Source organism: Haematobia irritans, chromosome 2, assembly GCF_050003625.1.
Source record: "Haematobia irritans isolate KBUSLIRL chromosome 2, ASM5000362v1, whole genome shotgun sequence".
In the NCBI taxonomy this organism is placed as follows: Eukaryota; Metazoa; Arthropoda; class Insecta; order Diptera; family Muscidae; genus Haematobia; species Haematobia irritans.
Genome location: NC_134398.1, coordinates 176,263,506 through 176,275,592, shown reverse-complemented (window position 1 = coordinate 176,275,592; position 12,087 = coordinate 176,263,506). Strand labels below are relative to the sequence as shown.

The following is a 12,087-nucleotide window of genomic DNA, read 5'->3' as shown; positions in this document are numbered from 1 at the left end:
AAAAATGTTGGCAGAGTTGTAACTCAACATCAATCTTTTATCAATACATAAAAATATGTTAAATGTGATAGTCGTATAAATGTTATATTATGAGAATTTATAAATTTTTAACAAAATTAATAAACATCTAAACAATCGTGTTTTACTTGACCACAATGATTCTTTTACAACTATCATAAAATGCACTTTGTCCGATTGTTTGAAGGGGCTCTTATTGGCGTCCTTCTAAATGTATCTGAAAAACAATCACTTTATTCCATTTGGAAAGTCAAAATTGTTCACCAATATACCTTTTACAATTTTAAGTGAAATAACTATGTTTTCAGCACTTCATTATCGATTTTAGTTAACAAAATTATAAGAAGCTAGTTGCGCTTGGGGTTTCACAAAATATAAAATGGCTCTTGTAACAATAGCGATGGGAAAATACTTTTATGTACATTTTATACTTTTTCATACACTTCCCCCATCACAGTTGGCGATTGTTGCAGTGTCATGAGTCTGTGGTAGTGATGAGGATGAAATGGAACTTTGAAATGCTGGCAGAGTCATAGGTGACACAATTAAATTTGAACCTTCACTTTTCTCTGGATTTGAATTATTTTTTCAGGACAATTGAAAGAATAAATAATTGTCACTTTTACCAATGCTATACGATTCTTTTATCAGCTGATTTTGACTTCTTAAAATTGTAAACAACATATTGAAATTTTTGTTTTTGTAATCGTGATTCAACCTCTTTATTCGTTTCGTCAGTAACGAGTACTTGTCATCAAATACTCCTTACTTTCCCAACACTACTCTGGTCTTTGTGAAAATAAACAAGCAGCTGCACGTGTTTTTGTCACCATAAATACAATTAATTAATAATCCATCCAAAATGTCCATAACATCAGAGGATGAAGAAAATATTGTAAGTGGTGAAGAAGAAGAGGAGGAGGAAGCTAGTGGAGATGAATCCAATGAAGAAGAATCTAATGATGAAGGCTCTGAGCAAGAAGATGAGGGAGAAGAAAAGTCACAAAATGAAAACGCTGAGAAGGAACCTACGTGGAGAGATTTGGTAAAAGGCAATATGTTACGGATGTTTTCATATATTTAATTTAAAAAGATATTTCACATTTTTAGGGTCTAAACGATACCTTGTGTAAGGCTTGCGAAGAATTAAAATGGAAGGCGCCATCCAAGATTCAAAAGGAAGCTATACCTGTTGCTTTGCAAGGCAAAGATGTAATAGGACTGGCCGAAACAGGTTCCGGTAAAACAGGAGCCTTTGCTTTGCCCATTCTACAAGCTCTTCTAGATAATCCTCAAAGATATTTTGCTTTGATCTTGACTCCAACAAGAGAGTTGGCTTTTCAAATATCCGAGCAATTTGAGGCATTAGGTAAGTATTTGATGCGATCTTGTAATATGACTACATAATAATTTATTATAATTTTTAGGAAGTTCTATTGGTGTCAAATGTTGTGTAGTTGTCGGTGGAATGGATATGGTATCACAGGCTTTACAGCTGGGCAAAAAGCCCCACATTATTATTGCCACTCCTGGTCGCCTCGTTGATCACTTGGAGAATTTAAAGGGTTTCAATTTAAAAGCAATTAAATACTTAGTCATGGACGAAGCCGATCGTATATTGAACATGGATTTTGAAGTTGAATTGGATAAAATTCTAAAAGTTCTACCACGAGAAAGAAGAACCTTCTTATTCAGCGCCACCATGACCAAGAAAGTAAAGAAATTGCAAAGAGCTTCCCTCAAAGATCCCGTCAAAGTGGAAGTATCCAATAAATTTCAGACAGTGGAACAATTGCAGCAGTACTACATTTTCATACCTGTCAAATATAAAGATGTATACCTTGTGCATATACTGAACGAACTGGCTGGCAATAGTTTTATGATATTCTGCAGTACTTGTAATAATACAGTGAAGACAGCTCTTATGTTAAGAGCGTTAGGTTTGGCTGCCATTCCGCTACACGGTCAAATGTCCCAAAACAAACGTTTGGCTGCTCTTAATAAATTTAAAGCAAAGAATCGTTCCATTCTCATATCCACTGATGTTGCCTCAAGAGGTCTCGATATACCCCATGTAGACGTAGTGTTGAATTTCGATATACCAACACACAGCAAAGATTATATTCATCGTGTGGGTCGTACTGCAAGAGCAGGACGCGCCGGTAAAGCCATAACATTTGTTACCCAATACGATGTGGAGTTGTATCAGCGCATCGAACATTTATTGGGAAAACAGTTACCACTATACAAGTGTGAAGAAGATGAGGTAATGGCTTTGCAGGAACGTGTCAGCGAGGCTCAACGTACGGCCAAACTTGAACTAAAAGATATTGAAGAGTCAAAAGGAACCAAAGGACGTTTTAAGAAAGGAGGTGGTGATGACTATGACGATTCCGAACATTTCACAGGGGCACGTAAACGTATGAAAACCGGCGGTGGTGGGGGAAAAACTAATTGGAAGAAAGCGAAAAGGAAGTGAATAGTTGTTTCATAATTGATTTATTTGTGATTATTTTATGTAAATGAGAAAAGAAAATGTAAAAAATACATTATGTACTATTTTGAACAAAATGTTACTGTTAAATTTACTAAATCAATTTATTAGTCCGGCGTTCAAATTATACTTTAGTATGTGACGGTGTAAAGTGTAGATCAGACCACCTTTTACGTGTGGCACCCCACGAAAGCGATAAATGTGCGTACCAGAATAGGCACGAGCTAAAAAATGTTTTACTATAAACGAATATGAAAAATAGCAAACAATATTTCTTATTTCAGCGAATACAGTTTACTTTCCCAATTATTTGCTATTGCAATACATCCTCAATTGCCATATAAAAATTTTATTGCATATGATTGATGATGATTTCTATATTTCATGTAAGTCTTGCTTCATCATTCGCAAGGCTTAAAGCATCGTATTCAGCTTCCGAAGATTAGGTTGCCAAGGTTTGCACCATGAGCCATAATAACCATAAATTTGTAAAATATACCCGCTGACTGACTTCCTTCCGGTTGTATCTGAAGCCCAGTCAGCAGCCACATAGCCAATAACTGTCAGAATTTTCTTTAGTGAATGCTAACTTCATGGAAATCGTTCCTTTCAGATAGAGATTTTCTTCAAATTCTTCCAATGCAGTTCATATGGATTTTGGTGGAATCACCCTAGATATTCGACTTGATAGCAGACATTGAGTCTATCAAGTTGCCCAATTGATCGCGATGTGGTTGATTTAGTTGTTCCTCTTCTTCAGCTGCTTGAAGTTGTAACCCCTGCTCCATTGGCTTCTTTTCTCCCAAATTTCTCAAGTACTGGGTTCTTGCGATATTAATTATAGCTTCCCATTTTCATATACAAACTAGAGGTGTCCACGTGACACGAAATTGTTGTCACTTTGATGGTAACGGCGTGAGTGTGATTAACCAAACAAATGTCATGCGTGAGTCACGAAAATAATATCTTCGTGAGTGTGCGTGAGTAACGAATTTCGGAAAAACACACTCACGAAAATAATTCCGCGTACGAACATAAAATGCTTACGAGTTGAATTCATTTATAATATTAGTGACATGGTGTAAAGATTCTTATAACGCTCTCGATTTTAATTATACTCATGTTTTCAATCAGGTTCTATAGGCAAATTACTCATAAAATTATTCGTGAGTCACGAGGTTTTTCGTGAGTCACGACATTTAAAAGATTTTCGTGCGTGAGTGTGCGTGATTACAAATTTTCTTTTCGTGAGCGTGCGTGAGTCCTACCAAAAAATATCGTGCGTGAGTGTGCGTGAATAACATATCTCCGTCGTGAGTGTGCGTGAGTAAAATAATACTCGCGTGCACACGTCTATTCTATAGGTAAATTACTCATAAAATTATTCGTGAGTCACGACATTTAAAAGATTTTCGTGCGTGAGTACAAATTTTCATTTCGTGAGCGTGAGTCCTACCAAAAAATATCGTGCGTGAATAAGATTTCTCCGTCGTGAGTGAGCGTGAGTAAAATATTACTCACGTGCACACCTCTATTCTATAGGTAAATTACACATAAAATTATTCGTGAGTCACGACATTTTTCGTGAGTCACGTCATTTAAAGTGAGTACAAATTTTCTTTTCGTGAGCATGAGTCCTACCAAAAAATATCGTGCGTGAGTGTGCGTGAATAAGATTTCTCCCTCGTGAGTGTGCATGAGCGTGAGTAAAATATTACTCACGTGCACACCTCTAATACAAACTTGATTCCAAGGCTACAATCAGAAAAATCGAAATTATACGCAAGACCCGTTTTCATTATTCCCAATGAGTAAATTTTCGGCGTACAGGACCAAATGTATGCATTTTTGTTGTTGTAACAGTTTTTAGTGTAATTTCATCCATTTTTTTCTATGCTTTGGTACTTCAACTAGTATCCAAATCTAGGAACTCTGCGACAAGGATGGGGTGCGTTCAGAGTAATCTGGTGGCGAATCGGGTAGGTTTAGCTGGGCAAGCGAAAAGGTGACGAGTGTTATGTGGGCCTTGGTTACAGGTGGGACACACGTCAAATAGGCTGCTATCAATCAACCAATTGGTACGAATTGAGGTGGCTGTACTTGCTGATCTTAGTTGGGCCAAAACTACCCTGGTCTGCCGCGGGAGGTCTCTTTATTCTAGTGCTATGGGCGGTGGTCGGACTCCGAAAACAGGATTAACTTTGTAGCTTCGCACAGTATCCTCATGAATCTTGTTCACGTGTGCATTTTTGTCTACGATGACAGCGAAAAGTGGCATCAGGCTATAAATGATGAATTGCTTTCTATGTAGAAAAATCTTGTGTCCAGATCACTTCCAATACAAAATTACTTAAAGCAAAGTGGGAATTTCGTATAAAAGTCGACGAGATTGTTAATTTGAGAAAAAAAAAACAAAGCCTTGAAGTTAGTAAAAGGATATACTCAAGAGTATGAAATCGATTATTTGAGAGACGATAGCGAAAACTAGCAAAGGGATAAACAATTTCATATGAAAAAAAAAATTGTGTGTGGCAATTAGTCCAGATTCCTATCAATATAAAATTACTTAATTCAAAGTGGGTATTTCGAAAGAGGACGAGTATGACAATTTGAGTAAAGCCAATGTCAGGTTGATAGTAAAAGGTTGCATTCAAAAGTACGGAATCGATTGTTTGGATAGCTATGCGCCAGTGGCGAAATTGTCTACTCTAGTACTGGCAGAGGGATTACACCAACTGAATGTGCAAACGTCATTCCTCTATGGTTTCCCTTAGTACTCACTTGTTTTGTACTCACGCAGATTTTGTTTTTCTTCAGATATTAAGCGCTCTTCTAGGAAATACAAATACAGTTTTCCGTCATTCATATTTTGCAATGCTGTAACCAGAGGGTCATATTTTTATGAAGAGTGGCCCAAAAAATCGCAGTCTTCCATCGTCTCACCAAGTTTTCATGATCTACAGTAGTATTACCTTCATTCATTCCGAGTTTGGCCAATTTCTTCCCCAAAATAAGTGGGTTTATTATATATTTCTTGAGAAACAAGTTCTGCAAACTGCTCCACATTCGTTTTATCGTATGAAACTCTGAATAGACGAAACTTGAACATGAAACTATAATAATCCAAACTGCTCTACATTCCATTTTACAATGCTGTAACTAGAGGGTCACATTTCTATTAAGAGTGGCCCAAAAAATCGGAGTCTTCCATCGTCTCACCAAGTTTTCATGATCTACAGTAGTATTACCTTCATTCATTCCGAGTTTGGCCAATTTCTTCCCCAAAATAAGTGGGTTTATTATATATTTCTTGAGAAACAAGTTCTGCAAACTGCTCCACATTTCTTTCCTCGTATGGAACTCTGAATGGACAAAACATGAACATGAAAATATAATAAATCGCAAAAATATTTTTAGGCAATTATTTATTAATAAATGTCATCAATGGTTATTTAAAATATTTATTAAATAGATCTTAAAGTACCATATTAGCTATTATTAAGAATTCGTTTGAAAGCAGAAAATTACAATACGAAGAAATTGAACGCAAAAAATTGCTTGGTCAAAAAATGCGATCAGCTAAATATTTTTTTTTTCACACAACAAATTGGAAGGGGGTTAAAGCATAATATATTGGACGAACAACCTAAACAAAACCTTGCGTTTTGTTAAAATAATTTTCTACGAAAGATCAGTTTGAAATGCAACTAAATACATACTAACAAATAAAAATGAAAAAAAAAAATCATAATAATAAAATAAAACAATAATCTATAATTGAACTCTTGGTCAAGATCGTTTATAGAAGTCAATCCAAATTTGTAAATGAGAGAAAAACATTTGCTATGATCTAAAATGTATATGAAACAACCAAAATAAAATGTCCCTTTATAGCAGAGAATAGGAAGCATATAATGATTCCATAGACTACTTTTCTCAAAATTTGAAAATAAAAGTAAAAGTAAAAATTCATAAAACCTAATTTCGATATAAAACCTCTTACTATCTCTCTCTCTCTCTGTGTGGTGAAACTAATTCTGCTAGCTTTTAATGTTTACATTTTTTTTTTAATTTTAAATATTTGCACTATTTTCATGAATATGATGGGTTTTGGGATGGTAAGAAGGATTTTCCACATTGCTTAAACCTTATCCAGCCGCTATTGTGGTTTTTATTGCTACGGACAACATGGTATGTCATATAATTCACATATGCCTTCGTCTTGACTTAAATCGAAAGTATAATCATTTTGTGGAGGATTTAAAGGCATTAAAGGGGGATTTTCTGAAAAAGAATTTAGAATTTTATTATGAGTAAATATTTATACATTGTACTGGGGCTATTTGCATCTTACCCATATTAGGATCGTCAGGAAAGAATCTTCGCAATGAATGCCCTGCCGTGCAGTTTTGCAGAATTATTCGCGCTGTCATTTTGTTCTCAAGGGCTTCCATTTCTTCTTTCAATTCGGGATTGCAAAAATATGTATGTTCTTCGGTGACTAGATTGGCTTTGGTTGTTGTTTGTTGCAATGTACCCGATGACGTAGAGTGTGTCGATGAAGCTGATAATGTGGGTGAGGGTGTTTCCAAACGTGAAAAATGTCTTGCTGATTCAGTTTCCGGTTTAGTAGTACTACAACGTCCTTGATTTGTAACCAATCGCACATCGATTGTACTACCATTGTCGAGGGAAATATGTAATGAGTTCTGAAAGATTAAAAAAAAAATACGAAAAATTTATACTAAATAATTAATAACAAATTGTTTCTAATATTACAATAATCGCCTATAAGAATAATTACTCAGCAAATTCCCCATTATATTTTAAAGTAATTTTGATCTTGTCCAACTAAGTAAAACATAATAAACCAAACATTGTTTTAATAAACTTTTCTAAAAATATTTTGCGATCGCAAATCAGTAATGCAGGAGTGTTGTTATTATTGTAACAGTTTTTAATATGGTTTATGGTTTTTTAATATGACATTAGGATGGGATGTGTCCAGAGTGATCTGATGGTGAGTCAGGTAGGTTTAGCTGGACAAGTGAAAAGGTGACGCTGCTATCAATCACTGATAGGTAGGGAGACACCGTGGTGCAATGGTTAGCAAACCAGTTTCGACCAAGCACCAAAAAGTTTTTCAGCGGTGGATTATCCCTCAGTAATGCTGGTGACATTTCTGAGGGTTTCAAAGCTTCTCTAAGTGGTTTCACTGCAATGTGGAATGCCGTTCGGGCTCGGCTATAAAAAGGAGGTCCCTTGTCATTGAGCTTAACATGGAATCGGGCAGTACTCAGTGATAAGAGAGAAGTTCACCAATGTGGTATCACAATGGAATGAATAGTCTAAGTGAGCCTGATAAAAGAACTTTCTGTAGTTAAAATAAAGAACATCTTTAAGAGGACATTTTTGGAAGTGCTTTTAAATTTATGGCTGGAACAACTTCCAATTTTTTTGCTGGCTTCCTCATGAATGTTGTTCAGACCTGTCTGGTATGTTGTCCGTCTGGTAGAGTCTCTCTTTTGTAACGCTGGATCTCGTGATCTATATGGTGAATATCAACCCTTACATTCCTGGATGGTGGGTGCCTATCCACAAGATGGTGATTTGGAAGGCTACTGCTATTGTAATTGTGTCTACGCACTGCGAAGATCTTGGATCTTGGTCTTGGTGATCCAGGGGTGTACTGTGAAGACATCCCACCGTATTTCTAAGGTGTTTACACTGGCGCTGCATAGTTTACCACTGACCGGCCAATTGCTTTATATATAGTCAACAAGGATTCTTTGTCCTTGTTTCTACCGAATCTTTATGTTTCTACTGCAGTCGCTTGGGCAGACGACTTAAAAAGGCTGTCGAATGTAATTTATAGTCGGAATTATCTCGCCATCGTACTTCCGCCATCCATGTAGTGAATAGTTTGGCTGAGGATTTGTTGACAGATATCCTCAATATGAAATAACTGGTCAGCAACGTCTAACGATTGATCGCATACATCATCAACAATTATCCGGATGCCATGGATGATAATGCGGGATCGGCATATACGGGATATACGTATACCATAGCCAAAGTTATAATTCGTTCTTATGAGGAAGCCAAAGGTTCGATTTGTGAACAAAAGAAAAGTCGTTTTTCGTCGTGGTATCCATATATCGTCAGAAAGATGGGTAAAGAGGCGATGGACAATACCTTTTACAAATTTTTCGAAATAAAACTGATCTAAATATAAGTCTTCAATGATTGGTACCATGTATCGCGGATTATCTGTGCCTAATCTATTTCTCTTAAAATCTGTAAATCGACTCAGAGCTTGAATGTTATTCTAGACCCCTAACTCTCCTTCAAGTACCACATTTAGTACCAAGTACCACCGGTAGATTTAATTCGTGCCGGTTGCAACTAGTTTTTTTTCGACCCAGAGAAACAGACAATGAAAAAGGTGGTCATATTGAGGAAAAACAAATGGATTCTGAAATTGAGGTTATCTTCATAACATTTGAATCTTTAAAGAATATTTTCACTGCATAAAATGAGACAATTCGTGTCTCAAATATCTCTGTGGTAGAAAGTGCTAAGAAAAACGTTACATCAGTATGACAGCCGGCATAATTATAGAAATAACAAAAATACTTCTCAATTATTCATCATATTTGCCATGACGTGATATTGAAACGAATTAATCATTGGTACAGTAACCATTTGATCAAATTTAGAAGACTAGTAAAATGCATCTTTGTACTATTTGAAGCCCCCACTAAAAATTGGTACATATATATTTCCAATGCTACGAATGTTTTTCAAAGCCACCTTTCAATGCTTGAAGGTAATATGATGGAACTGTGCAATTTCGTGCTGAATGCTTTTCAACAACAATACAATACCACAATGTTGACACATATTTGAACATTATTGTAACAAAAAATGTTATATTAATATGCTTAGGAAGATATCCATATTATAATTTTACCTTTCGTCTTGTTATTTGAACTTCTTCATCATGACTTGGAATTGTCAGAACTACATCATCACCGAAAACCGAAAGTAAATCGTCGCGGGTTACATATGCAAATGATCTATTCGTGGCATCTTCTTTAACATATTGGAGATTGCGGCGGGCAGTGTCTAACTGTTCATCAATATCAGCTTCCAGAGCGATTAATTGTGCACATGTATCTTTCGCTTCTTTGAATATCGAGTCATCACTTTGTCCATCCAGACCACCCCTAAATAAACGAAACCAATTAAATTAAAACTATGAATAATCGTTATGAGAAAAACCTTTACCTCCATCGGACCACACTTGAATAACGTGTTTTTTCAATGAGGCCCACTCCTTCCAAAACATTTGTTATATCGTAAATACGGCGTTTTTGTACATCCAAAATATCGGCAGCCTATGGGAACACAAAAGATCAAAGAACTCTAGTTAAATCATTGTTGTAAACAATTTGCACCTGTTTAAAGAATTTAACAATTTTATTTTATTTGGCGGGCTAACTCGCCCGCTCGCTCAGGTGAATATTTAACAAATATACCAAAACATTCTAATCACGACACACCACACTCTCACATATTACACGAATTACCAACATAGTTCGTAACAATAATATTGCCATAGGCGCCCAATATCATTTACGAATTGCTTTTGGTGGTTGTTTTTTGTTGGAATTTTGACAACTCTCTAACGAAACTCATGACGAATGTGGTATCTTACATCTTTCAGATCAATTTCTCCTCCATTTGCAATCATAAGATCGACAAATTTTTGCGTTAACAAAACCAGGGAACCTATAGCACGTCCAGGTGTTTGAGGAGTTCCGTGTTTTTCCCTATCAGTGGGCTTTTGACGAGGAGTCCCATATCCATCTTTTGGGGGATACGATTTTTTGGGTGTATTTTCTGGCGTTTCCATTTTGCTTGTAGCGCCAAAATCGCTTTTGAAATGTTCTCTAGTAATGCACTTTTAGTTTTTCAGCAATGTATAACGTTTTCGTTTGCGTTTACTTTTATTATTTCACGAATTAAATTCTAAAATTTGGCGCTTGTTAGATTGCCCGCCGCCATTTCGTATTTTTATTCACTTTTTTCTGGTACTTTTATTACGAAACTTGAGAGAATGACAGAATGCAGAAGGACAAAATATATTTCAAGAATTTTGCTTAGTGTTGCAAAACACTAAATAAAATAATGTACTTCAATAAAGTGACAAACACATTGAAAGCGGTAAGAGATTGACGAATTTGGAAAACTCAATTTTGACAATTGGCAAACAGTAGTGGAATTTTCTAAACAATTTTAACGTTGAGTCGCATCGTTAAGAAGAGATAAAAAGGAAAAATAACAACCAAGCTATTCGGTAATCGTTTTAAACTAAATTTCCAATGATTTAAAATCGGTAGTGCAGATAACAATAAATACATGGTTAAATAAACAACGAACATTTTTTGGTTGTTTATTTTCTCGAGTGAATTGCTGTTAATTTCATTCATGCAAATGTCATTCGTGCAAAATTATGTATATAATGATGTAGGTTACTTTTAAAAGTAAAATAATTGATCCATTTTTACTACAAGCGAGTTTTCTGGAATATCTAAAGGTGAAAAGCCGTTCTAAGAATTTAGTCCTCCGGAACTGCCTTAAATTGTCTTGAATTATAGGGAATTTCATATAGATTGATGTGTATTCCTTTTAAATTAACAAATAATTTTCAATTTTCAAACCGTTTTTGTGCTATTCTTCCATTTCAACGTTTTTCGTAGTAGGGTTGCCAAGCGAAACACAGACTATACGCCGTCCAGAATATAAGTTATTCCGGGCGGAATGTCTGTGTCCCCCATCGATACGAATTGCTAATTGCCGGCGAGGACTCTGCCCCAAAGATGAATGTGTGTGTGCGTGTGCACATGGGGGTTTGTGTTTGTATTTGAGCAATTTTTATGTTGGCAAAAACTCAATTGTTTGCTCCTAACTTATCTTAAGTCAATAGAAATCAATAGCTCAACGGCTAATTTTATGTTAAAATCGTATTATTCAGTGTGAACTGAAAAGTGTCTCAATGTATACCTTTTCTACTTGTAAACAACAACCCTCCCAACATTTTTTGAATTTGGGGCACTTCTGAGAATCCCCACTATGTCGAAAACAGTCGTATACGATATCCAAAACTCCTCGGAAAAGCGCCGTCACTATTGAGAAGTTGCACCACGCCAAGTTACTACAAAAAAGTATCGCATGAGTGCAATTATTAGGTGCCCTTCTGGATACATTTAGAAGGACACCAATAAGAGCCCCTTCAAACAATCAGAGAAAGTGCATTTTAAGATAGTTTGTAAAAGAATCATTGTAGGCTCAAATTTTGGCTATCCCAATATCTGGAAAAGGGATTCGTTTTGTGGGGTTAAGGCGACATTTTTTTGTCCCATATAAGTTGCGGTCACTCTATAAATCTCAATTCCGAACACTTGAGATTTGTAAAGAGATTTGAGTTCTAAAGGTGGTATTAAGTTCGAGTTTAGCCGCTAATGTCGTAAGGAATACAAACTTTGTTAAAATTTGCTTTGGGCTATTCC

The 12,087-nt window shown here is 35.8% G+C and overlaps 2 protein-coding genes across 2 annotated transcripts; one reads left to right on the top strand and one right to left on the bottom strand.

Annotated features, from left to right (window-relative positions):
• The first annotated feature begins 785 nt into the window (after positions 1–785).
• pths (probable ATP-dependent RNA helicase DDX47) lies at positions 786–2,589 on the top strand. The gene is made up of 3 exons (XM_075296900.1): positions 786–1,063; positions 1,129–1,387; positions 1,446–2,589. Exons 1-3 carry the CDS (start codon positions 881–883, stop codon positions 2,495–2,497), a joined length of 1,494 nt encoding a protein of 497 aa, XP_075153015.1. The 5' UTR covers positions 786–880; the 3' UTR covers positions 2,498–2,589.
• Positions 2,590–5,920: 3,331 nt separating this feature from the next.
• On the bottom strand, positions 5,921–10,611 carry E2f2 (E2F transcription factor 2). Its single transcript, XM_075296899.1, has 5 exons — positions 10,233–10,611; positions 9,803–9,912; positions 9,486–9,741; positions 6,867–7,221; positions 5,921–6,796 (listed from the first exon to the last, which is right to left on the bottom strand). The coding sequence occupies exons 1-5, from the start codon at positions 10,428–10,430 to the stop codon at positions 6,690–6,692; spliced, it is 1,026 nt and encodes a 341-aa protein (XP_075153014.1). The 5' UTR covers positions 10,431–10,611; the 3' UTR covers positions 5,921–6,689.
• Between the last annotated feature and the right edge of the window lie 1,476 nt (positions 10,612–12,087).

What these genes read in the sequence shown, in the direction of transcription:
- pths (XM_075296900.1), top strand. Translation starts at nt 881, where the DNA reads ATGTCCATAACATCAGAGGATGAAGAAAATATTGTAAGTGGTGAAGAA. An exon ending in AACCTACGTGGAGAGATTTG is followed by an intron (nt 1,064 to 1,128) that starts GTAAAAGGCAAT and finishes TCACATTTTTAG; the next exon opens with GGTCTAAACGATACCTTGTG. An exon ending in CGAGCAATTTGAGGCATTAG is followed by an intron (nt 1,388 to 1,445) that starts GTAAGTATTTGA and finishes TATAATTTTTAG; the next exon opens with GAAGTTCTATTGGTGTCAAA.
- E2f2 (XM_075296899.1), bottom strand. Translation starts at nt 10,430, where the DNA reads ATGGAAACGCCAGAAAATACACCCAAAAAATCGTATCCCCCAAAAGAT. An exon ending in TCAAGTGTGGTCCGATGGAG is followed by an intron (nt 9,742 to 9,802) that starts GTAAAGGTTTTT and finishes TCGTTTATTTAG; the next exon opens with GGGTGGTCTGGATGGACAAA. An exon ending in TTCAAATAACAAGACGAAAG is followed by an intron (nt 7,222 to 9,485) that starts GTAAAATTATAA and finishes TTAATCTTTCAG; the next exon opens with AACTCATTACATATTTCCCT.